This window comes from Embiotoca jacksoni, unplaced genomic scaffold, assembly GCF_022577435.1.
Source record: "Embiotoca jacksoni isolate LCO1_2020_lvr unplaced genomic scaffold, fEmbJac1.0.p SCAF_3, whole genome shotgun sequence".
NCBI classification, from domain to species: Eukaryota; Metazoa; Chordata; class Actinopteri; family Embiotocidae; genus Embiotoca; species Embiotoca jacksoni.
The window spans coordinates 13,209,952-13,236,236 of record NW_027185381.1 but is presented as its reverse complement, the minus strand read 5'-3'; the positions used below and the strand labels follow the sequence as shown (position 1 = coordinate 13,236,236).

Here is a 26,285-nt window from a genome sequence, read left to right as displayed (position 1 = left end):
GGGTGCAGCGTCACGATGACGAAACAGTGTTCACAGCCTGAGTTAAAAACAAAAACAAAACATCGTTAAAAAAAAACATCATCCGATACGTTTACCAGCGTTGTCGTTTTGTAATTTGTTCAAATAAACGCATGCGTGTATTAAAATGCTGTTTGTGTTTATGGAAAGTATCCCGTGCAGAGTGGATCTACTTCATGGAGAATTGCTGCCCTGTATTTTGCCTTTCAGGTAAAGCAGTGCGTCCCCCTGAATACGGCTCCAGTCCCTTTTTTTTTTTTAAGAGCGTGTGACGTGTGCGACGTGAAGTGGTTCAATTAACGTAAAAGTGCCGATTGTAACAAAAAGTCGGCTCGTGTTTTAAACGCAGGTGAAAAAGCGGCTGCCTGACAGTCAGCCTTCGGGCAACACACAACCCAAAAGCGCCTTGTCGTTGTCATGGCGACGAGTGTTGTTTCCAATAACTTTCATTGTTGAATAGCTAATTGGTTTGCTACCAGTAGTTAACGTAACTTGTACACGTCGTCACCATGATGTTGAGGCGCATATTTAAATTATGTTAATAAGAAAGAGCTAAAAAAACAACAACAACAACAACAATGTCCGACGTGCTAAAAAACGAAGATAAGTTGGGATCCGTTTTAGTTCAGGTAAAGTTGTCCAGAGGAAACTCATTCAGGATTAGCGAGCTAACTCAGTTCATGAAGTTAGTTCAAGTTAGTGTCAGCTAAATTATGACCTTGTGTTTAATTCATTAATTATTTACAATAACTTAATGTTGTATAATTTCTTCAAATGTCTTTGTTGTAAATCCTACTGAGAAATGTAGCTTAATTAGCTGCTTTGTGTAACATTAAACTGGCTTTAAAGTAAAATTCATGGTTGTTGGCGGGTTGTTTTTTTTGTTTTTTTTTTTTTTTTTAGAGTAAAGTATGTACATTTGCAAATCTTTATATTGCAGGTTCAGGATGATTTGAAACAACTCAAATCCAGCCTTGAGAAAATCAGTGCCAATGAAATGGGCCAAACACTGGACATTAAAGCCCTGGACAATGCCATCCGTAAGACCGAGAGTACCATCAAGGTGAGAGAACTTAATGTCGAATAAGCACCGATAACATTATATATATATATATATATATATATATATATATATATATATATATATATATATATATATATATATTTATTTATTTTTTATAGACATCTGACAATTAACAGTTCTTTAATTGTAAATAGGAACATGCAGAGAATTATCTGAAAACAGTCAATAAGCAGCAGCTGGTTCTTCCAAACATTGAAGACTTACAGAAGAAGAGGATGCAGATTCCTAAATGGTAACTAAGGAAAAGCTCAATTTTCCACTGCAGGCTGTTTACAATTGTTACAACTTGGTATGAATAGGGTTAAGAATTGTTATATATTTCTGGTAATGGGGATTGTGAGCCTGAAAGAAAGATTTTGCACAGGAAACCTTCTCTGGAGAGTATCACGGATGTGCATTCGCAAAGGGAAGACCTACCAGGAGTGTCACGTGGGGAAAAGGTAGATCATTGTTCATGTTCAGAAATGAATAGAGAATGTAATAAATAATTAATATATCTCTATACTTAGCGACACAAGCTACAGTATGTACAGCAGATAGGTAAATTAGAAATACAACTCATCCACTGTATTACACATTAATACAGAGGAGAGGGGGGAAAGGGGACGAGGGTACACTACGTGTTAGAGCAGCAAAAGGAGGACACATGAACACTTTATGGATTTGAAATGTTGATAGTACTATTCATGTTTCCACAGTGTGTCCTATTATAACTAATTTCATCCTTTATCTTTCTTGTTCAGCAGAAGTTAGCGTTAAACATGTATTTGCTGCATAATCTTGCTCGCCCAAAAAACAGAGCCAATATGCACCGAAAATGTGGAATATCACTCCCTGTTGTCCACAAGAGGAGCACAGATGCAGTAAGTAATCTTCCATAAATATAGAATCATTTCATTTAAGATGTAGATTTCAATGCATGATTTCCATAGAAAGCTGTAGTTATTCTCAAATGCAGTATGTTAGTACCTGTTCAATTTATTAATAATGTAAATGTCAGTCTGTGATATTCATAAATGTGTGGTTGTTATTGTGATGTGCTGTTTACTTCAGGTGGGTTTAAAATAAACACCGTGAATTTGCTACTTCACTCAGGTCTACCCTCGAAGCTTTCATTGTCTATGAGGTGATAGTGGAGTTTTTCTCTTAACATTATATCAGATTGAATCCTCGATGTGGAATGGATGTCAGTTAATTCAATTTCATTTGTTGCAGAAATCCGGCAACATCTTTCCTATTCATAGTTCAAATGTTTTGGCTGCATTAGTTATGGAGCAGATTTTCTCTTCACAATGGAAAATAAACCAATCAGTGCATGAAGTCTTAAACTATAATCAGAATAATATGATGTCCTCCAGTTATTTGCCTTTTGCAGCGAGACATTGATTTCTGTGTCGTGAGTGGTGATATTAAATATCTTAAAAATGTGAACTTACAGCACATGCCTGGGGATTCGAAAACATTACACGTTTCTGCTACAACTAGGATGAATTGGATATCATTGTTCCTTTCCCTGACACTTACTCCTTTAATCCCCAGAAAAGACACTTAATGCTGGAGTGAAGAGTGATGGTACAAGCCTGTATTAATAGATGCTTCAAGTCTTGTGCTCAGACAGACTGTGACATAAAGGTCACTTTGCTTGGTGATGACATCCAGCACTTGTCACAGCAAACAAATTGATCTTTGCAAAGGTCGGCATTAGTTTTAGATATATTTTACACACTTTCTCTCCCGATATGTTTTTGGTAATCTATACCTGACATGAGAAATAGAGGCCAAAACTGTCATTCTGATGTAGGAGAGATGGGAGTGCTGGCTGCAGAAAGCGTAAAGCAGCAGATTGCAGCACATCAGCATTCTTCTAAAGAAACAGGCGCCTGATTGCTGTGCTATGGGCTACTGGTTTACAGCTGTCTCAAGACAGAAGTGGGTACCTGGTCCAGCATGCCAATAAGACAGCCGTAGCTTCCCCAACTGCTAACCACTGGCTCTTTGCCTGCTGCCGCCTCCTGCAACTCAGGCCAGCTCTCCTCCACTGTGTACCTGTGCCAGAGAATGAGCTTTTGCATTTTAGCAATTTTACAAAAGGTGCCACCTTTCCCCAGCCCCATCTGAAACAGATGTGTGCCTTTGAGGGGAGATTCTCCGAGCACCTGGCCACTACCTGTGGTCTGTCAGAGAGCTCAGTGGTCTGAGGAGAACGAAGGAGAGGACATTAGGTGACAAGTCTGGAGGAGCATAAACTTTGTGTTTTATGAGTAGTAAAACATTCAAATCTAGTCATGAACAGAAAAGTTGAGGCTACAACAAATGCATCTTCCTCTTTATTTTACATCAGGCCATTTTAATCTTATTTTTATACAATATTTTGAATGAAAAATGTTGAAGTTTAGTGGAACAGAATTGCTCTGAGTTATAGTATTTAGGAATGATCTTTAATCTTGCCTTATTGTGATTAATTACTAAAGAAAGTGGCTTGCAGGACAGATTAGAAATATGCCAGTGGCAGCGTTTTCGCTCTCCTAATTTCTTAATGAATGCAGAAAATCTATTTTTTGCTATTCCAAGCCACTCATTTATCCTCATTCTGAGCTCATGACATTTTCTTTCTTAGATCACCGAGCCACCATGAGTCTGATTGCTGGTTGATTCAATCAGAACATGCTCAAGCTTTCAACTTCTTGTTGCGTTTAGTTTAATGAAGCAAGGGCCGGGCTTCTTTTACTGTAGATAACAACAGAAAATATCCGGTAGAACTGCTTTGGTTTTATGTATATATGATGTACAGCCTCTGCTCTCATACAAATCTTCTGTTCAGGCAAAACGTCACAGGCTAATCACTGGCTTTGTGGTGAGTGATCAGGCTCGTGAACCAAAGGGCTGTCACATCCCGGCAGTACCTGAGGAGGACATGGGGACAGGTGAGCAGACATTTCACCATTTCTTCACACTCCTGACAAATGCTCATTGATGGTTTCTTGATGTTTGTGGTACTTTCAATCAGACCACTGCTTCTATATTTCTTATTATATTCAGTGGCAAACTATTAGCAGTAATTCACATTGTTAGAATAAATGTTTTTGTTTTTTTTGGCACAATTTGATTTCCTTTTCTTTTGTATCAATTTACTTTCATTTAATTTCACATTATCTGAATTCTTTTTTTTAACAGGGACAAGCACAATGTTTTAATCTTTTTTTTCTGATTTTCCTCAGTACCACATCCAAGTTCGCTTCATATGTCGATTCAACACAAGGCTGCTTCTCTTCATCCCAGAGAGGATTTATTTTCAAAGATAGGTCAGTGCTCTCTAGACTTTACAGAAGACAAAACATTTGACCTGATTCTACCTCCCAACTTTATCGTATAAATCTAGGGTTTATTTTGGAAATATTTCAAATATGTCTCCATAGGAAAATGATTATTGATTGGTCCATGTAGTTGTTGCTACTTTGGGAAAATGAAACTTTAAAGGAGCTTGCCATGGGAGTCTGATAACAAAAGTTGTACCTTTTGGGAATCCTATTTTTTTCTTCCATTTCGCTGTCTTGCCATTTTTCTCATTGTTTTGTTTTAAACAACTTCCCGGCTCTTTTAGAGAAGAGACAGCTGCTGCTTAATTCGACAGTGATGACTGATTGATACTGATCAGTCACTGTTGTAGTATAACTGAGCCTGTCGGTTTGTGAATTTTGGCCTCACAGGTTCAAAGTCCAAGTGCCATAAGCAGCCAAAATGGAAAACAAAACCTACATTTGTCAGTGTAGGAACAGACAAAGAATCCACAACGAAGGCACCGCCTCCCACCGCAACCTCCAAGAGCCTGGACCAAAAGAACATGGAGCGAGACACCGACAGTCTTATCCCTAAAAACCCTGAGGTATGAACTCTTTAAATGAGCCAAGCACATTTTTGATTAAATTAAGAAAGAGAAGATGATCAAAAACATTTATTTCAAGTGTATTAACAAAGTCTAGGTTGGTTGACTCTTACTTGTTTCCTTGTGTTCTGTAGAATCTACCTGTGCACGTTCCCTTAAACATGACCAAATACCCCTTTATAATCATAAAGGGACAGATCGACCCATTGGCAACAGATTTCTGTCATTTCAAGCGGAGATTTAGCTTGTGCTGGAGCAGCGTGGTCAATCCTCTGGAGGCCCTGACGAAACTGCTCAGAGACTTTGCTGTGCCTGTGGCTAAAGTGAGCGGAGAACAGCTAGTGGAGTTGAGCCATGGTTGGGAGAGTGGTTGGAAGAAGACTCCTACAGAAACCACTGTCCTCCCTGTGCTTGAAAACTGGGAGGAGGTACTAGATCTGGTCTTACACCCGGGTCAGCGCTACAAGGGAGAAGGAGGCATTGAGGCGGCTGCCATCCGCATCCAGTCTTGCTGGAGGCGCTATTCAGCCGAGCTAACCTACCTGTGCCACTGCCGCCGCAAGTGGGCGGCAGGCACCATCGCCATCTCATGGTTGATGCACACTCAGATGCGTCGTGTCAGAAAGGCCCTGCAGGCCCGGCGTTTTAGTCAACTAGAGAAAAATCGCAGTAGAGCACAGGTGATGTTGTTTATATCCAAATGCTCCTGTCTTTCTCTCCCTCTGTTGCTCTGTCACATTGTCAAAGCTCGACTTAGTTTTTCTTTTTTCTCAATTTCTCCAAATTAGAGTCAGACTTTTTATATAAATCCTCTGGATGTATGTGGGTTCAATTTCATGACAATACAGTTGGCTGCCTAATCTTATCTTTCTAAATATCTGTTTGAATCTATAAGGAAAAACTGGTTCATTGTTTAAAACTACTGTTTTGGCTAAAAAGAAAATTATGTTTCTACATGTCAGCCTATAAAGTTCTGCTTTATATTCAGCTGCAAACATCAGTGTCTTATGAGGTCCAATCAAAATGTGGAGTTTTTTTGTTCCAGTTTGAGATTAACAGAGATTATTAACACTGAAGCAGATACATGTTAGAGAAGTTGAATGCGAAGAGGAGAACGACAGAAAGAAACAGTGAGACAGATAAACTGGAAAACAGAAAGTGTTGAACAAAGTAAAACTGCAGCCACATTGTTTGTAAAAGAAGACTGTGGTGATGAGGGAAAAAGGCTGTAAACATCTGTAAAGATAGTTTAAAGCCCCGCTTTACTAAAAAAAAAAAAAAATTGGCTTTATTCATCGTTATTAAGTTATTTGACTTTATGGCGTTTGCCTGCAAGCACAATAATAAATGTATATATTGTCCACATACATGCAGGGGATCTTTAAATATTTAAATTTAGAAATGCTTATTAGGTGTTGAAATGAAAAGAGATTGCAAAAGGGGCAATTATTGTTTTGCAACTGAAATTGTTGTAAAGGCAGCGGCTTGATGTACGATTTGTAATAGACAGGTATTTATAAAAAGTAAGCCATACCAAAACTGATTTAATTTAATGCAATTAAATCTCACTTTAATATTGACTTTATACCATTGCAGCATTTTGATTTGTTAATCTTTGAATTCTGATTTACTAGATTACTGTTTTTTTCAGGGGTTTCAGAACTTTTACTCTCAATATTTCCAAATATTTGATCTTCTTTTTGTCAGGAGGAACATAGAAATAAAATAATCCTATAATCTTTGACTGGGGAAATAAAACTGTGCTTCTCTTTTGCTCTTCCAGAGAGCAGCATAACAGCACAGTCATCCCAGATGCATAATGTTCTGTGATTCTTTTCCCAGTCAGTGTAGATGTCATGTCTGGGCTGTCATCTGGGCTGAACATCTTTTAGGGCGCTGACATAATTTTAATTAGTGCCTACAAGTTCATTTAGTTTTAACATCGTAGTGTGTGTATACATGCACTAAATGTATGTTCTCACTCTTTAAACATTCATACCCTGTTAATTAAGCCTGCTAATCTTCCCCTGGCAGTAGCATCATGTACCTTGCTGATTGGATTAATTGTGAGAAGATGTTTCTAAAGTAAACGCTTGATTTAATTACGGTGGTATTTTATGCTTGGTTTGCTTCTGTGAGCCCAGAGAGAGATTGGCTTGATGTGTTTTAGCTATGCAGTGATGTGATGATTTGTGTGTGTGTGTGTGTGTGTGTGTGTGTGTGTGTGTGTGTGCGTGTGTGTGTGTGTGTGTGTGCGTGCATATACGCTCAGGCAGTCCCCACTCTGATCATTCCTTTTCTCTGTCCGCAGCATCTGGCAGCCAACTGGAAACATATCCAGTCCTCCAAGAGGACCATTATCCACATCCCTTCATTAGGTAGCTCTCTTTGGCTGCTAGACACACACACACACACACACACACACACACACACACACACACACACACACACACACACACACACACACACACACACACACACACACACACACGTCTGCTCTCGTCATCCCCTGGTCTCAACACTCTGCTGTCCCAGTCTGTGGCCCCGGTGTACACTCTGTCTCGTTCAAATGACTCTCTGCAGGAAAGCACTCACAGGATGATGACAGTCCTCATGCCAGGGAACTGAACAATTTGGTCTCAATCGCCATTTAATTTTCAGATTAAGCAAATGAAAAGCCATTATGTTGAATATTTACAAGAGGCACAAAGGTCTTCTTTTATTGCTGTGCATAAAAAAACACGCAAAGGATTTTAAGTGTGTTTTTGATTTAAACATAGTAAAAGCTATGATCGGTTCTTGTTCTAATTTCACTACAGCACTCACATTTAGACTGCAATCAGGCATGTGCGTTGTAAATCATTGAGCGATTGTCTAAAATTATTAAGCCTAATTACTAGCAGATGGAATGCTTTATTTGCACTTGGGGTGGCTACAGAGAGTGCTGTGTGAGCAAGGATAATTAGAAAGTTGAACCCCATTGTTGTTAATTAGCATGAATCCAATCATTTAATTACCTTGATTCAGCTGAGGATTCTCTCTCAGGCAGAAATCCAGACATGCATAGGCTGAAATCCTGCCGGTATCCCCGGATGTAGTTCAGTGGTGGCTGGACATGCTGCAGCAGGACTCCCAGCACACGACAAGCACTGCACCTGCTAGTTATTAAGCTAAATTAATCATCAGATTTCACTACAGTGTGATTAGACTTAACTCCCTTTCCCCCAAGTCTAGTGACACACACATCTGGAGGTAGATGTACACAGCTACAGATTTGTATCCTTGTGCTTACAGGGTACTCTCAGAGCCAGCGACGGAACTTGAAGGGATTTGACATCCTACAGAACATCCAAATAAGCAGAGTGTGTGATGTTAGAGGTAGGAACTTCGACACAGATTGTTTTTGTGCGTGCTTTACTGTAAACATGTGATTTGTAAAGGCCTCTGTATGACTGCAGATGGAAATGTGGAGGTGATCTACATATGTCCCCAGCATCTGGAGGACGACATCTTGCTCTATTACACCAACCTCCTGAAGTGTGATGGAGCCGCAGATGGGGCCGATACCTCCTCCTGCTCGAGACGCTTTATCATCCTCACACCTGAGGCTGTCGGTTCTTTCCCGGTAAGGTTCTTCATATTCACAAATTTCTTTGCAAATGTGACCTTTTAAGTAACATGACAATGTGCATTTCCAGCAGGATGATAGAATTTAATATGCTGGAGAGATGTACTGTTATATAGAGGTGCCACAAGCATTTGTAGTTTATGAATTCTCCCCTAGAGGGTACTAGAGGAGGTTTTACTACACAAAGGTCCAGTGAGAGTGACACTCAGTATATTTTTCAGTCCTTTTTTACTTCTGTTAAAGCTAAACTTCTGTGTTATTTGGAAGTAAACACACTAAAGTTATACTTAATTAAAATTGTTATTATATTGAAATTGGTTGGTTTAATTAACCGGTTATTTAATGTAACTGCTGCATTTTTAGAATAGTTTTAATTACCTCAATACACAAATATAAAGTTGTTGCAATATTGTCTATTTACATGCAACCATTCTATCCATCTTTTGCATCCTTTTGTGCTACATTGAATGTGCAACATGACATGGTCTTCTTCATTTCTTTTTATTGATTTTCCTGCTGTTTTGTTGTTAAACTGTGCCAGACGTGTTGCTGAGATGAATCACTGCTTCCCATGGCTGGCAGCGTATTCTGCCAGTGACAGAAGGGATAATTCCATGTGGATCAAATAAATACAGATGTGAAGTAATTAGTTGTATTCCCAAGGAGCTCATTGGTAGCACACATTAAAGATGTGAAGGATAGGGGAGGCCTCCCACAGGCAGCTTTTATCAATTCAACCTGCTAGAATACAGGAGAGGTCAAAACCCTGCTGGCTATTTCAATAATAGATCTGTTGTGTGTACACAGTGATAAATCAGGTCAAGAAACAACCCTTGGAAGACAAACTGCGAACGCTCAGATCCAGCAGCAATCTTTCTCCCCTCTTTTCTTCCAGACCCATAACATGTGCCTGTCGACGCTGCTGAAGTACAGTCCACGCACCCTGAAGCGCATCCGAAACCTGATTCAGGGGAAGCAGGCCTACATTGTGGGTGGAGTGGCTCACATGGACGACCTGGCAGTGGCTGATGAGCTGGGTGTGCCAATCCTGGGTTCAGAACCTGCTGTTGCGCAGCTCTACAGCACCAAGTCTGGAGGGAGGAGGATCTTTGCTGGGGCAGAGGTTGATGTGCCACCTGGTCAAGGAGACATCTATTCATTAAACCAGGTGCAACTACAACCGCATGCTCATACTACACAACAGCAGGTCCTTCATCCGGGCCCATTAACACAGAATAACACAGTTTTGTTGTTCACCCTAACTTAAGTTTATATTTTTTAGTTTGTAATTCACATTTTTCTCTCTTGGTTGAGCTTCATGAAACGCTTGCGGAGCTTATGGCTCAATACATCGTTGTGAAGCGCTGGCTCTTCAAGATGGACTCTGAGCATGGTGGCCGGGGTACGGCGTACTGCGATGTGAATCATCTTAGCTGCTACAACTGGGCTCTGCAGGAATATCATCGTTATGGTGCTGTAGTATGGAACACAAAGTGGATTCAGGTAAGGACTTAGAAAAGTAAGGAGAGGGTTACGTCGTTACGTCATTCCTTCCCTGACACAAAATATTGGGCCTCGGAGCACATTTTCTGAACGTACTTTTATGCAAAGTTTTATTGAATTTGCTTTAATTTGGAGTTTGTGTTTTTAGATTTCTTTCCCTTATTACTTCTCCCTAAATTGATGTTTTTTACTATTATGTCTTGTTTTTACAGCTCCCTCCAAAGCACTGGTTTTATAAAAGTGCAATACAAATAAAGTTTATTGCTGTTATTATTACACTCATACCAATGAGAAATCGGCCATTTAAAGTTAACATTGTAACAATGGATATTTAACTGAAAACATTACAATAACAGCCAGATATTAAGATCAGGATTGTGCCTCTTGTTGAGATGAGACAGCTCAAACATTTTTTAGATTCACTTCTGTCACTGAACGAGCAAAAGCCGAGGTCACAGTGGGGTCAAAGAAATGCCATCGTTTGGCTTGGAGGAGGTTGTCCCTGTTGTACAGTTATTTAAATGTGGTCCCCAGAGCCTCAGACAATGAAATCAATACTAAAAATGTCTGTTCATACACACATTTACTATCTATTCCTGAAACCCACACATCAAGTACAGTCAGTGTGTAAAGGATTGTGAAAGTTATTGACAAGATTTACAGCTTGTTAAATTTGTCTTACAAATTTCTTGTACATTTAAATACTATTTAATCTGGAGTAGTCACTGATGTTTTAGCTTTTTTACAGCATTGAAAAAAATATGCATTTTTGATTAATTCAGTCTTTGTCTTTAACACTCATGAGATGGGTCTGTGCCGTTTGTAAAGTAAACATTATAATGCAAATACAGTGCTTTTGTACACCAACATTTATGTTCTCCTCAAAATATAAATTCTGATTTCATTTCGGACCTATTCAGAACAAATGAAATGTACCTAATCATTGGTGAACCATTTATTTAGTACAGATGCAATCTGTACACAGCTTTCGAGCCCCTGGCTCTTATTTCTCATATGTTTACAAAGTAGCCTTTGATTTTCTGTCATGTGTTAATTACCGTATTTTGCCATTTAACTGGGAGCTTTGTGTAAACTAATTACAGGCTAATGATTGTGGGCTTGGAGCACAACGATTTTACTTTTTATTCCATTGGAAAGAACAGCAGTCATCTCAAGCTTCTTACGACTCACTCTGTTTTGTTCCTATTAGCTCATCCTTTGATTCATAGTGTATGTGCAGTGCGGGGCTGTAATTGTTGTGGCTTTGGTGCTGTTAATTATGGCAGAGAGTGGCTGAGCCACAGCCAAGGTCCATAATGGTGGCTGAGGCAGCGCAGGAAAGTAAATGGGGTTTCTTTCACCAGCTGGGGTCCCATGGAGAGGGAAGAGTGCCGAGGCCCCCAGTGTAGGCCGACAGCCTCAGGGCTTCTGGGCCATATGGACACAACACTTTAACTGGCCTTTATTCTACACCTTGCTCTTTTAATCAAAGCAAAGCCCACATCCTGTGCTCCTCATTGCATGATTTTTTTTTTATTCCGACATTGTTTTCCCCTAAAATGTATTAGCCCCTTCAATGTATTACATTGTCCTTCTGCTGTTGTACTAGTTTATTTTGAAGAGAACCATTTGGCTCTCTATGCTGAAAGATTGTAGTGTGAGTATCTTTCCTATTCACTAGCTGTCGCTGCCATGGCAATTAGGTCTACTTCTTTTCACCAAAGTGCTACTTTAATGAGTATTATATCTCAAAGTGTACTGACAATTGTAAACATGCAGCTTCAGTTTCTGCTGTGAGAGGAAGAAAATGATGAGATACACTAATATAAAATATTCATATGTTTGAATCTAATCTGTAGCATTGTTCTACTGAATATTTGCAAGCATTTAAAAATGCTTAAAGCTATGTTCACAAAAATAATAGTAATTTAATAAATTATTAATCAAATACAAATGATCAAATGAAGCATTTAAATATTATTCAATAATTTAACAGTTCCTCACCAAGATAATTGTTTACCAATAAATAACAAAAAAGTGATATTATTAAAGTGTATATTATTAAATGTGAGACACAGTTTAGAGGAATGTCCTGTACCCTTAATAATATAATAATATAATCATTATAAAAGTAGAGGGGGAGGGGGGGTTATATAGTATAATGGGTCTACACAGGCTGCGTGCATATTTTTATTTTAATTATTGCTTGTTCTGAAAGGCTCAGTATGAAAAAAACCTGACTCACAAAAATACCATGTGGTCTTTCAGAAAAATACCAACAATTAGATCCCTTCTGGCCGTGCAAAAGAAAGCCTAAAAGGACACAATACGGAGGAGGAGGAGGAGGAGGAGGAAGGATTGCATCCACACTACTGGGGCTTCCACAGGGGTCCAGGAAAACTAGAGAAGTGTGCTTCTCTAAATATTGCGAGGACCACAGCTTCCAGCACAACATTTCAGCCGGCAGAAAGCCCCCAGGCCTCTTTTAGCATTTACACAGAGAGAGGTTAAAGACATGTAGATCTGCAGCCATGCAATGCCTGAAGGGGGCCATGCACACACTTAAGCGCTCACACAGCTTGCATATGGATCATTAGGCACAAGAGGGTAAAAATTACACCTAATAGCATCAACAGATGGAGTATTTCTTTTCGTCATGCTGTGTACAAACAGATCTTGAGCAACACCTTATTTAGGTTAAGTTTGTCAACTAAATGGGTCATTTGATAATCACTACCACTGAAGAGGTAGAGGGACGTTTCATACAGATGTTTTCTGTCTAAATATTGTGCAGGCTGGCTTGAGGAGTTTGAATATTTAATGTTCTGCCTTGATATAATTAACCTGAACTTAAGACTTTAGACCATTTTCTGTGGTTCATGTTTAATAGGCGCGTTATGTTTTCTTTCATTTCACCGATACATTATTTGCAAAATTTATACAGATGAAATGTCTCTTTTGTTCTAAAAACAGTAGCTTAATGCTTCATTTAATATCTCAGGCAAAATTTCTTTGCAGGCTGTAGTAGACCAAAGTTAAAGCTGTAGTGGGACCGTGTTACGTAAAATACATATTCATGCAAAGTGTCTAACTTGTCATGTTATTTCTTCTTATTCCTGAGACACCATAGTTTCTCAGTTCTCTCACTGTGTAATGGGGAAACAAAATGGCAATCAAAGAGGCAGGGCGACATCTATTATATTAATGACCAGATTGCTTGGCTTTATGTGGACACCAAGCAAAGGTTGAATCCTATCACAGGGTACTGTACGCAGTTTAAGTCCAAATAATTTATTGCAAAATGCCTCTCTTTCTTTTCTCCCTATCCTGCTGTTTCTGTGAACTGCATAGGCAAAGTCCTGGGGTGAGCTTGCTCTTCCGTTGAGAATGACAACCGTTCCCTTACACTTTTTGCCGCACCATTGTGTGCTTTATGGTTTGTATAGGGAGAATCACTGTGTAGCATTTGACCTCGCCTCTTACAGTACTTGAATATGATGATGGCTGTTACATGACTGGAATATCAACAGCATAATCTCTAGTCCTGTCTCCAGTGAAGCCAGACAGCATATACTCAAAACAAAGTAACGCTCTACATGGCATGAGGAAAGAACAAAGACATTATATCCACTCCGAATTTAGTCATCTTTCAAACATTTTATTGTGTGTGGCCCGTTTAAATTCCTGTCTAATGGTAACACACATACTTTATTGCACACAGAACTCTGTATTTAAAAGAAACACTGTTCACACAGCCAAAGTCACAGTGAAGGGTTTAGCGGGGCCATTGTTGTTAGTTGAACTATATCACAGCATTGTAAGAGGAAAGAGTGTTCTTGAGTTGCCAAAATGTTTAAGGGACACCTAAAACAAAAGTTAAAAATTAACAGCATAATTAAGTGGTGAAGCCATCATGGCATTTCCTAGTTACAGGAACAAGAGTGATATCGATCCCAGTCAAGCCCTGATTGATCCCCAGATAGATGGGGTTAGCTTCGGTATTCATCAGCTGCCCAGTGGAGAGAGTTGTTATTGAGGGCAGGTGCTTCGAGGCTGTGAGTTAACGCCATTAGACTCCTGAGGCCTTCTGATAATAGGCTGTCACTCACAGATAGACCCTCCCGCAGCATCCACTCTCACAGAAATTGAAGCAGCCACCAAAGGTCCCAAGGATAACAAGCAGTCACTGGAGTCATCCGGATAACACGGGGTGTTTCCAATAATGTAGTCGACACCTTCAAAGCTTTGATAAAGAGACAATATGAAGTAACTGCTACTTGTTGTCTTGAATTACTACAAAAAAAAAATACAAAAACATACATCATGATCCTCAAATCTTTTACTTACTTGCTTTCAGTGGATCCTTAATGTTTGGTCTTTAACTTTCTTTCTGTAGGAGCCTGTGATGCTCAGATATTTAGTTGAAATCCCAGAATGGTTGGCCCATCACGCCCGCCCGGCTAAAAACTCCTGCTATCCCAACTGGGCCTGCTTCCTGAAGACCTTCCTCAGGCAAGGTCAGATACCTATTGTCAGGCACTGAATGCTATTCTTCTGCAGATTCAGCCATATGGAATATGGATTTTCATATGTCCTTCCGAGTTCCCAGCTGTTGCCTTTGTAAACGGACAAATTAAATCCTTTTCATGTCACTTTCGGTGGTTGTTAAACAGTTGCTAGGAGAATTCAGGTGCTGTATAGAATTTTGTTGAGTGTACTATAGCCTTTTCTCTGCTCTCTGCTTCCTGTGTCCAGGCGGTGTCGTGGAGGCCTGTCCCCCCTCAGACAGTGTCACCTGTCTGACGGTAGCTCTGCTGCTGGAGCCTAGTGGTGAGGTGACCATGCTGTCTTGTGGAGACCAGCTCCATGGCTCCTGTCAACTGGGAGTTCTAGGTGCCACTGTTCCTCAGACCTCCATACACCCAGAGACGTTGCACTCTATCTGCATCCGGGTGGGCCAGGCCTGTCTGCAGCGCCTTATCATTGGTCACATCTCCATAGACCTGGCTACTTTTCTGGACCACAACACCATGGATCAGAAGGTGAGACACAGACAGCGCAAGAGAAGGCAACCATGATAAATATGATCAGGGCTGTTACAACACATGTTGTGAATGCTCCCATTTTCACCCTATTGGTGGAAGAGATCAATTTTTAGGCAGGATCAGGGATCCATAGGAGCAGATAGGTGCCTCCCATACTGCTCCCCTGAGATCTAGAAAACAGATAAGGCAAACTGTTGGCACAGGGACCAAATGTGTCACAAGGCCAACTAATAAACTGTCAGGTCTTATTGTGTCGATGCACTGATTCCACCATTTAAGGCTTGCCCTTTAACCTTACAACACAGAGAAAGTGAGAGGCACCTATCTTTCAGACAATAGGTCATTCTAAAGTGATTTGGCAGCTTCACGGGGATACCCTGTCAGCGTTTGACCCCTAGCTGGTTACCTGCAGTGGTCCGCTGAAATGCATCTCGTTATTATAGCGAGACACCATGGAAGCCTTGTCTCATTTGTCAGAATTACGTTTTGTTGAAAGCTTCTTGATTTATTATATTTGAAATGGACTGGTTTATGATAGTTTAACCTCTGCTCCTAACATGTGGCTACATTGACTCCTTATTGATCCAGAGCTGTAAAATGAATTGCTTTGTTTATAATATGCTCTATAAAATACAACATCTGCAGAACTGTGGAGAAAGCACTGGAGCTGCTTCACAGGTTTACATGCTTACAGAAGCATCAGAAATCAAAAACAGTTTTTTTTTTCCTATCATTTAAAACCCATCTGGTAGCAGTGCACCGTTTTTCATTTGCCTATTTGTAAGGGATCTTATTCAGGACAGTACACAAAATATCTTCTACTTGCTTTTTCACCTCTCCACTGTCTAAACTTTATTTATATTTAAATCCACAATGGACTCCTAGCCTTAAAAATGGATTTGGAATAGACACTTGCCACTAGAGGGTAGTCTCTTCTGGATTAGATGTTAATACAGTGTGAGAAAAGGTGTGTTGCAATTTAAATCTTAATACTTTAAGCATTTTGTATTTAAGTGAGTTTTTATTTTAATGTATTAGTATCATTGTTTCTTTTAAGATTTAAAATCCAGACAGCATTGCTTTTGTCTGTAGTTTTTACATAGATTGTCAATTTGACTACATTGTGTTAATTTTATGGTAAAAAAAAAAAAAATCTCACTTTATTTTTTACATTTTAGGAATTTATATAGACAAACTAAATTGTCACTTTGGGGACAAAATTGTAACGTTCAAAGCACAAAAAAAAAAATTGCTATTTCTCAAATGTATCCCAGACAGAAGCTGCCCTTTTCTTTAGCTGTTTAGAATGAAATAATGACGGCCTTAAAATTAATTTTCATCTTCAGTGTTGACCTGAAATTGAAAGGGATTCACTGACAGCATAATTAAGAATAGACTATAAAACTGCACATGCTTCAATAGAGGCAGGAACATTAATGACAGATTCTTAACCATCTCCCCACACACACAAAGCTTAGACAGAGGAGAGCCACATCGGCAAACCTGTCTGGATTTAAACATCAATTTAGATTCAAACCTGTTGCTAAAAGCTGCCTACTTTATTTGATGGGAAGAAGTGGGTCACATATGTTTGCCCTTGCAGTCTTTCCTCACATTGTGGAGCGGTGGGGCCCCAGCTGCAGCATCAGGGTTTTTAATGAAAATGCATGGCAATAGAAAACAGGTACAATCCAGGCTTACATTTCCCACGGCTTTGTTAAGAGCGACAATGGGACATGGGAGTATGAGTTTTAGTGAGTTGAGTGAATGGCTCGGTGAAGTGTGTCCATCACTCAGGTCCAGGTATCAACCTGATACATAGAGACTTGCATCTACCTAATGGTGGCTACTCTACCCCCTACAGTAAAGGTGACAGAGTGCAGCTCATAATGCTGAACTGTTGCTCAACATGAATGTACACAGCTCGCAGTTGTTTTAACTTTTTGTAACACCTAATGTATTTATATTTTCTTTTCTGTCATTCGTGTTTAGCTTGTATGCATTCTTATCGACAGTTTCTGAAATTTCAGTATTTACTTCTGCAATATACAAATCATAAGCAATAGCTTCTTTTCTTTGGAAAACTGTTCCAGCTACAACCCAATAGTTTAATGCATAACTTCTGCACTATAAAATCAGGTTGCCGACAATAATTCTGACATATAGGAACAATTTTGTCACTATCTAATTTGATCATCTAATTTTGGAAATATCTTTAGGTGTTCATTAGAAATGTTGTCAATTTTTTTTTTTTTTTTTTTTTTTTTTTAAATATATGTGTGTGTGTGTGTGTGTGTTTCTGTAAAATAGAATACTTTATTATTATAAACTTGAGCTGAACATTTGACAAAATTATAAATTTATTTGACTGACAAAAATAATGTTGATTATTTAAAAAACATTTAAGCCTAAATGTGAAAATAAGCTGATTTATTTGTCTTATATAATTGGAAGTAGAATATTTTTGGGTTTTAAACTGTTGGTTGGACAAAACAGGATGAGGGAAGGCGTCACCGTGGAAACATCTTAAAATGTCCTTCTCACTATTTTCTGACAAGTCATTGAAGAAATCAAGAAACATATTCTTAGAGTAATTGATTATGAAAATAATTGTTAATTGCGACACTGTACTGGGCCTTATGTGTTACAGTGTATTGAAATGTGATATAAAAGGAAATGAATGCCTTTTAGATAATTACTGTGTACAGTCCGGTGTCCATGTGGAGATAAAGTACTCCGGTTACAGAGACTGCGGGTTCGGACAGCCAGCAATTTGCATTCAGTGGCAGGAGCGTTTACTTTGACAAATAGGAACAGCTAAAGGAGGCAGCCGACTGCCACTTAGTTATTAACAACTCCCTTACTGGTGATTTATTTGCCACTTTTGAAGAAAGGGCATAGCTATTAGGATATTATTGGGAAAATTAGCCCTGTTTAAGCAGAAGGCTACTACCATACCTGACCCCTTAATATACTTATAATGATGCCATTTACCATACACATCCGAACTTTACTTCTCATCAGACCTAAGCCAAACATACTAGCCTAAGGCAGGCTGAATCCAAATACACAGGGTAGGATCTACTTTGTGCATGTGTCGCTATACAACTGAATTACCCAAATCTGTCACACACATAACATTGACTGTTTTCCTTTCGCCTTCCTCTCAACATGGATAACATTGTAAAGATTAAACGGTGCTGACCCTCCTCTTTGAAAGGATTGCTGGGTGAAATACTTTGATGTTCCATTTTTGTGATTAATTTGGAATTAATAAGTTTATAGTGTCTGTTTTTCTCTGCTCTGACACAGGGTTCATGATGTCTTGTTTGCAGGTGTGGGCTGTTGATCTGGACATCGCATATAGTGACCAGCTGGCCATGACCCAGATGCTTCTGATGTTAACTGGAGGAACGCTGAATTGCCGCGCAGGCTGTTTAGAAGTGCCGATGCCCGTCAGAGAGAAATGCTGTGAACACCAGATTGAAGCCAAAGTACCCTTTTATATTGCTTACAGTTTTTATTATATTTTGTCTTAAACATAGGAGACATGGATTTTAAATGCCATAACTTTGATTGTATATCTTTACAGCCTTTTTCTTTCCAAAGCATGTTGTTGCTTTTTTGTCTACAACAAGAAGGAAACGTCCCTGTTCCAAAGCAGTCTCTAGACTTGAGAGGATATTCACTGTAGTAATCGCAAAAACAGATCAACGTTTTGCTCTTCATTATTGTTAAATACAACTAAATACTGTAATTACGCACTGAGCTCAATTGGTGTTTAGGTGCTGAATTCATTATCATTTTGATAGATGAGCCTAAATAATCAACACATTAATAATTCATACCATTTTCATTATGCATGTGTATGCATGCTTGAACACCTCATCAACCTGGTGCCAGGCCTTAAACAATAGACTTCTTTTATTTGCAGTATGCCTGAGTTTACGCTTGTTAATCTGCGACTTGTATTATTTTATCAAACATTCATTTAGTAGGTGGCCTGGTGCTTCAGTGCAGCAGTTGAGCCACTGCAGTGGTTAATGGCTTCAGCAGCGGCCATCATTAGGGACCTGCATATTACAAACACAATTAAATCCCCGTTGGACACTTTTATTGTTGTGTGAGGGCCCCACATTTGACAAGTGCAAACAAACGGCTGTCACAGCGAGTTATACGCTATCTCCTGAGCTCGCAGGGGCTTAGGCCTGCTCTTTTTGTCTCCCAAAGGTGGCTGAGAACCAGGAACATTTTTATCCTCTTAAGCCCTGCCACTTTTAAGTAATCAACCTTTCTAGCATTACTTATGACACTTACCAGCTCAGAACCCCTCTATTATGCTGATCTGTATTATGTGTTGAGTAGTCCTTTTGTGCATTCAGTAATGCGTTTAGTCTCACATTGAATGATAATATGTGCAGTCCCCAAACTGTAGTTTCTTTGACTGGTGTCGCACAATTAAGCTCATCTTGTGTTTGGCATGTCTTCTAAGCATTAATTGTTCCTCCCTGCAGTTAATTAAGAAAGGCCCAACAGTTTACCACATGTGCCCCGTACTCATCATGTTCACTAATCAAACACACAAACTCAACAGTGACCCTGAGGACATGCATGAGGTTCAGCCATATCTGCTCTCTCCATTTTACACCCACAGCCACCTATTATACTTTACCACCAAAAATACTCGATCATGAAATTACTTTTCTTGATTTTGATTAATTGATAGACTAATGCCAACAGCCATCATTTTAATTCTGTCTTGTTTTCTTGCTTTTTTTCTTTACAGCCTCCAGTGGGCAATCGTTATGCAGTTATTGGGATCCACTTGTTTCACTCAAACCTTTCCATGCTGTACCGCAGTGTATTCTTTAAGATATGCAAAGCTCATGGCATAGTATTTAACAAGGAGGTAAAAATTCAAAATATGAATATAATTTCAAAAGTTTGCTTCTACACATTGTTCTTTTTAAAAAAAAATTTGTATAGCTTTTTGTATGATTGATTTAAAATGGAACTCCACAGATTTTACACATCAAAGTCTGTTCACAGATCTTAAGGAGCACTACTGTATATGGGGGACATAGACATTCAGGAAATCGGTGTCAGGCCTCTCTACTTGAGACTACATTTCCTGCTACTAGCATAACACATCATAATCTTAGAATGAACTGTTGTAAGTTACATTTTGCATCGTGGGCAACATAGATGCGATGCTTCAACAGTTAACAGCTCCAGTTCTGTGCCTTCAGTTTTTATTTGTTCTTTTTTATATTAGCAGTCTTTTGATGTACAAGAGTTATGAGAGAGCAATGATAAATCAGTGAAGTACTCTTACTAAATCGACCCCATGTGATGACTGAGCTCTACTTTTCACACTGTGTTTCTGACTTACATTTCAGATGAAGCAAGGCACTGTTTTTGCTCTTTATGAAAGCAGTGAGCAATGCAGTATTGGAATGATGTAAGTATTTCTTATTGCATCAAGTTCATACACAGTACAGCTGCGAGACAAATAAAGTGAACCCTTTTAACTGCTTTTCTGCATTAACTGGTCATAAAATGTGATCTGGTCATCATTTAAGTCACCAACATAGAAACATAATGTGCTCTGAAGAATAACACACAAACAATTTGAATAATGTATATTGAATGCATTCATTGAATATCACAGCGCTGGTGGAAAAAGTAGGTGAACTCTTGGATTTAATTACTGGTCGAACCTCTTTTGGCAGCAGTAACCTCTACCAGCCAGTCTTGTATTGTGGATCAGACCTGCACAACGCTCAGGAGGAATTTTGGACCACTCTTCCTCAAAAAGCTGCTTCAGCTCAGCCATATTCTTTTTATGTTTCTCGTGAACGGCTCTCTTGAGGTCATTTAATCTCTAATGGGTTAAGACTGGGCTCTGACTGGGCCACTCCTAAAAGCGGATTTTCTTTACTTGAAGCGATTCTGTAGTAGATTTACTTTGATGTTTAGGGTTATTTTCATGCTGCATCATCCAGTTTCCACTGAGCTTCAGCCTGATGTTATTCTGTCAGATACCTGTTCTACTTGTGAACGGAAAATTTAAAATGTTTCACTGACCAGTTGTGACTCAAAGTAGCTTTAGTTGATGTCATTAGTCTGGGAGTTTGCAGACTTTTCCAACTTACACTGTGAACATTCAAATCATGTATTCATTTGGACAAGAACAATACAAGAATTTGCGTGTCATTAGTCTCAACAGTTTTTGGTTGTTAATAATTGTAAGTTACATAAAGATGTATATATAAATGCAGGTAATGAGATCAAATGGTTCACTTACTTTTCTTGCATTTCTTACGCTGTACATACATTTCTAAGTAAATTTAGGGTTCATCTCGCTGACACAGAATTCTGAGCTCATGCAATTTTTCTTTACCCTTCTCTGTTCAAATAGACAAGCACATGAAAAAACAGTAGACGATTAGGTGGGTGAAAGATTTCACAAGACTGAGAGTGAAAACAATTCTTTCAGAGGATTAAGATGCCACCTCTGGCTTTGTAAATGTTCCAAAGTTGTTAAGCAGGGGGTTATTTAACATATTTATCACACAAATCCTTTAGCCTACACAGTGCTGTAATAGTTAAATCAAGCTGTGCTCATCCCCCCAAAGACTGAAGATGTTGTCTGGTGAAAGTTTCATTTAACCACCACCATTAGAGGAACACGGTGATTGTTTCTTAGCTGGTAACATGGGGATCATTAGTAAACTCGTTTGTTTGGGGTGTTGTCAATAGAACGGTCTCTGAGGATCTCCAGGGTGCTCTCGTGACCTTTGCTCGGAGTCTGTCAGTCATTCATCAGGAAATATCATCCCCTAAAATGCCAGCAGAAACCAATTTCAAGGTACCATGTTAATGACTTAACGATCTCTCCTCATCTGTATCATCAAACTTGCATATTCAGTGAAGCTGTTGTCAGCTGTAGTGTTTTTGCTGAAGAAAGTGTAACCAGCTCATTTTTATATAACATGAATATATTTATAACTTCTATTTTGTTTTGTGTTTGGAGGGACTGATCAAGGAGATAGAAGATGTACTCCAGATAATCGTCAAGAACAAGATACAACTGCAGGATAAACCTGCCGTTTAGACTGCTCTTTCACTGATAAAGTTGCCCTACTCCAGCCAAGCTAGGTAGTCATGTCAATTACACTGAGAATATGTGAATACTGGAGATGCATAAAGGCTCGTCGGATATCACTTGCCAAATAAATTCCAAAAATACAAGAATCTGCCATGAGTCTGTATATTTAATGGCTTTGTGGTCTATTTCAACAGTCTGAATATACTTTATTATTGGAAAGCAAAATATACGCATGCAGTGAGGTATGCAGACGTTTTCAGGCATTCACATTATATAAAGCAACTAGTGTCACAAACTTAAGATGTACAATGTTTCAAAATCTAAATGTGATATAAAATGAATATATAGTGTTGTTGCACTGTGATATATGAGTACACTGAGTTTATTGTTTAGTGTTGCTAGACATACTGAGATCTTCCATGATGCCATGCATTGCTTTGGTACAATTTCATTCTCAATGGACTCTTTTTGTAAGTGGACAATTCCAGGTAAATTGACACTAATTTTTTCATCAATACAGAATTTCTGTGGTTGACAATTCACAGGATATGCACACATGTCCATTTTTGCGGTTTTTTTTCTAATTATTTCTCGTTGTGAATGTTGATTTTTGTCATAGGAGTGTAAATTTCACAAATGTCAACATTGCAGATAAATGTCCAATAAATGCTATAAATTCTATAGCATATACACAGGTATGTACAGCTTGCAGCAAATATGAATTTGTTTTTATTTTCAGATGAAGTAATATGGATCCGTTAGTTTGCAACGTGAAAAGCAGGAGCCTGGATTTCACTGCTTCTCTTCCACCTGTCAATATCCAGAGAACAGAACTTAACTTAAATTTGCATTCTTCAGGGGATCGATGCAATTTATGTGTTATTTTCACACTCATAAATATATTTGCTTTCAGAAGTAAAATCACGAATTGCAAAGATCTGGAAGAATTAAATCTGTAATTTATTTTTCCGATTACTTTATTCTATACATTTAAGCATTCATACACAATTGGACCTAAATTTATTAGTAGATTACCTATAAATCCCGTAATTTAAAAAGTTAAGATTTATCACCCACACAAATTACAGAGCTATCCCTTCATACTGTATATATACTGCATACATGCAGTGTTTAATCTGGCTGAAGAAATCTTGGTTTATTTATTGGGCTCAGGTGGTTTGTGGACTCTTGTGCGTGGTGCTGATCTACAGCAGACCACTGAAACCTTGGAAATATTCCAGTAAATGCTATAGTGCCTTTCAGTAGATTTAGTTTGGGCATAAAGGAGAGTGTGTAATGGCCCTGGACCCAACAGAAATATGTATTTCAAGTGAGCTCAGTGGTGATCAAAGTTGTACAGGGGTTTATTTGCAATAAGATGAGATGGTGGCTAATATATTTATATTTTTATATTATATATTTGACTCTTTATCTTTGTGGCAAAAAGAGATGAGAAAAAAAAATTGTTTACACAAAAGCATGAAAAGTAGAAATATGTTGATCAGTAATGCATGTATTTGTTGAAAAAAACAACAACCTTGTGAATTATTTCTAAAATTGTGAACAATGGAGATGATTTGTATTTTCGCATGCTGTTGTTTAATAGGTCGTTTGAATATGCTGCAGTGTGAACAGTCTTCATCAGGCTTCACACTCATCTCAAGTGAACAGGTGAGTTTACACTGCAGGTCAAACTGAAGTCGTCAGTTTCGTTGAAGAGGAACAACTCCACCGCGCTGCGTTTCCAGCCGGACGACTTCAACCGGCGCACCAGGTCGGAGCTAAGTAGCCCAACACACGTCAGGGTAAAACTGCGGTTTTCACAGGTCTCGGCTGGTTCACATAATTGTGTGTGTGAATCGAGCGCGTGTATCCCGACGTGTAGCGGAATATTTTCAACAAGGTATTAATTTTGAAGGTTTAAACAGGCCGGATTGAGCTCTGTTCGCTCACCTCAGCTGTGCTCCAGGAGCAAAGGTAAACAACACACGGGTGTGCAGCGTCGGCTGACAAACAACGTTTTCAGACTTAAAAATCTCAGTACAACACATTTTACGGGCAGTCAAGAGCTCTGTCTCGAGTAACTGCGTGCTGTCGACATGCAAAATTGCGAAGGTGAATCACTCTGCGTTTTACTGAAGTCATGAAGGACTTCTGGAGGGGGTTGCACACCGTCTTTCTGAAGGTCGCCCTGTTTCCGAGCACATTCGGCCGGACGGGTCCTCGACCGGCCGCGTCCGAGGTGTTGACCTGCCACCTGCTGCAGAGGCAACTCCCGCCGTGGACCTCGTACTGCGTCCGCTACCGCTCCGTCCACAATGACCAGTTTGGACTGTCCCACTTTAACTGGAGAGTTCAGGGATCCAACTACCAAATACTGAGAACAGGCTGCTTCCCCTTTATTAAATATCACTGCACTAAAGCTCCTCCACAGAACTTGGACTTCGAAGACAAGTTTTTTACCATGTTGAAGGTCATTAATCTGGGTCAGTATCGATGCTTTATCACATTTATTTAAGATGCGGATCATTTATTACTTTATAAATACTGCAGACACCACATAATCACCGTCTTTTTTTTTTTTTAATTTTTTTTATTGCAGGTATCCCTTGTTTGGCTTATGGCATTGGGTGCTGGATGGTGGTGGGAGCAGCAGAAACAGTACAGACAAGTGTTGGACCTGTCACGGTCTATTTTGCCTACAAAGAAGAAGAGGGTGCACAATACTGAAACAGAGAAAACTGTTCAACGTGTCGTCAACAGAATATTGTCTGCCAAGCTGCTGTATTTGCACCATTTCCCCTGGTGGATGTTCGGCCGGATCTATTGACTAAAGTGCCACCCCATGTCACCGGCGCTCTTGTGTGACTGCACAGGTTCATTGGTGTTTAATTATTAAAGACTTAAAGTTGCACTGGAGGAGTCGGTTATGCATGTTATTACACTGACATACAATACTGAAAGGGTTTATTCGGAAAGCTAGCTTTCAATGAAAATTTGATGGAAAGTTTAGGATTTCTCCAAGAATGGAGACGACGATCGACACAATGTCCTTTCCGAGTTGTTTTATTTAACATTTAGTTTAAAAGTAAAAGAATTAATGATAAAAGTATTTTTTTTTTAAACAAATATTAAAGTATACAGAATAACGGAAAGATATTTTGATGGTTTGAAGGATCAGCCAGTTTCTAAAGATGAGCTCTTGGAAAATGTGATATGAATAGAACGGGCAACGCTCCCATTTATTCTCATGTCTCAATATTAATTGTACCAAGTGGCATAACTTATTTGACACTGCCTTGTCTTTTGGTTAATTTTGTGGAACAGATAGGGGAGTCTAAATAACCCCAGCTCATTTATTTAAAATTAAATTAGTGGTCACCCTCCGCGCAACAGCTAGTCAATAGTGTTAGGGAAACCCAGTGACAAGACAGTTCTGATAAAATAGGTTTTAATTACCAAAGTGTGGCCTTTGTAGAGAGACATCTACATGGCTCCCTTCAGGCCTTCTGCGGCCTTTGATTTCTGGTAATGTGCTTTGCTGACGGGGCACACTTACCACTGCTGCAGAGTTCTGCTCCCTCTGAGAGGCAGGTTGACAAACTGCCATATTGATTTCTCCCCTCAGCATCTCCCACTAAATGCATTTATCAGCGACCTCAATTTTCAGGCCTTGGCCTCTTCATTTCTAGCAACAATGAAACTGAACGAATAATTTCTTGTCGTACATGGAAATCAATGCACCTTTTGACCTTCTTTGAACGTGAAGGCTATGACACCCTGTTCCAAATGTACAGCATCTTTGTAAGTGGTCTGTTTTGTAAAACTCCCTCAGTCTGTGCAAGAATATTTTTGACAATTTACCACACAAGGACCTCCACAAAAAAAAGGTCAAATGCATTACTTTTAAACAGCAAGCACTCAAATTACTCAAACTAATATTTGACGTTCATTTACAGTCCCTGAATGTACAGTCATCAGCCCCCCCCAACTGCACTTCAAAAAGACCACCA

At 39.2% G+C, this 26,285-nt stretch overlaps 2 protein-coding genes across 2 annotated transcripts; both read left to right on the top strand.

The window, feature by feature from the left end:
• The first annotated feature begins 534 nt into the window (after window positions 1–534).
• On the top strand, window positions 535–22,399 carry iqch (IQ motif containing H). Its single transcript, XM_069162662.1, has 21 exons — window positions 535–647; window positions 959–1,081; window positions 1,237–1,334; window positions 1,467–1,542; window positions 1,846–1,965; window positions 3,924–4,026; window positions 4,321–4,404; window positions 4,810–4,985; window positions 5,120–5,665; window positions 7,297–7,363; window positions 8,280–8,363; window positions 8,444–8,610; window positions 9,509–9,781; window positions 9,928–10,116; window positions 14,513–14,633; window positions 14,872–15,158; window positions 18,497–18,655; window positions 19,948–20,070; window positions 20,561–20,622; window positions 21,924–22,032; window positions 22,198–22,399. The coding sequence occupies exons 1-21, from the start codon at window positions 597–599 to the stop codon at window positions 22,276–22,278; spliced, it is 3,099 nt and encodes a 1,032-aa protein (XP_069018763.1). The 5' UTR covers window positions 535–596; the 3' UTR covers window positions 22,279–22,399.
• A 1,635-nt stretch (window positions 22,400–24,034) lies between these two features.
• cunh15orf61 (chromosome unknown C15orf61 homolog) lies at window positions 24,035–25,191 on the top strand. The gene is made up of 2 exons (XM_069163343.1): window positions 24,035–24,758; window positions 24,875–25,191. Exons 1-2 carry the CDS (start codon window positions 24,416–24,418, stop codon window positions 25,000–25,002), a joined length of 471 nt encoding a protein of 156 aa, XP_069019444.1. The 5' UTR covers window positions 24,035–24,415; the 3' UTR covers window positions 25,003–25,191.
• The last annotated feature ends 1,094 nt before the right edge of the window (window positions 25,192–26,285 follow it).

Excerpts from the sequence above, each read along its gene's own strand:
- iqch (XM_069162662.1), top strand. The coding sequence starts at position 597 with ATGTCCGACGTGCTAAAAAACGAAGATAAGTTGGGATCCGTTTTAGTT. Across the intron at positions 648-958 it reads TGGGATCCGTTTTAGTTCAG|GTTCAGGATGATTTGAAACA; the intron begins GTAAAGTTGTCC and ends TTTATATTGCAG. Across the intron at positions 1,335-1,466 it reads AGGATGCAGATTCCTAAATG|GAAACCTTCTCTGGAGAGTA; the intron begins GTAACTAAGGAA and ends GATTTTGCACAG.
- cunh15orf61 (XM_069163343.1), top strand. The coding sequence starts at position 24,416 with ATGAAGGACTTCTGGAGGGGGTTGCACACCGTCTTTCTGAAGGTCGCC. Across the intron at positions 24,759-24,874 it reads GTTGAAGGTCATTAATCTGG|GTATCCCTTGTTTGGCTTAT; the intron begins GTCAGTATCGAT and ends TTTTTATTGCAG.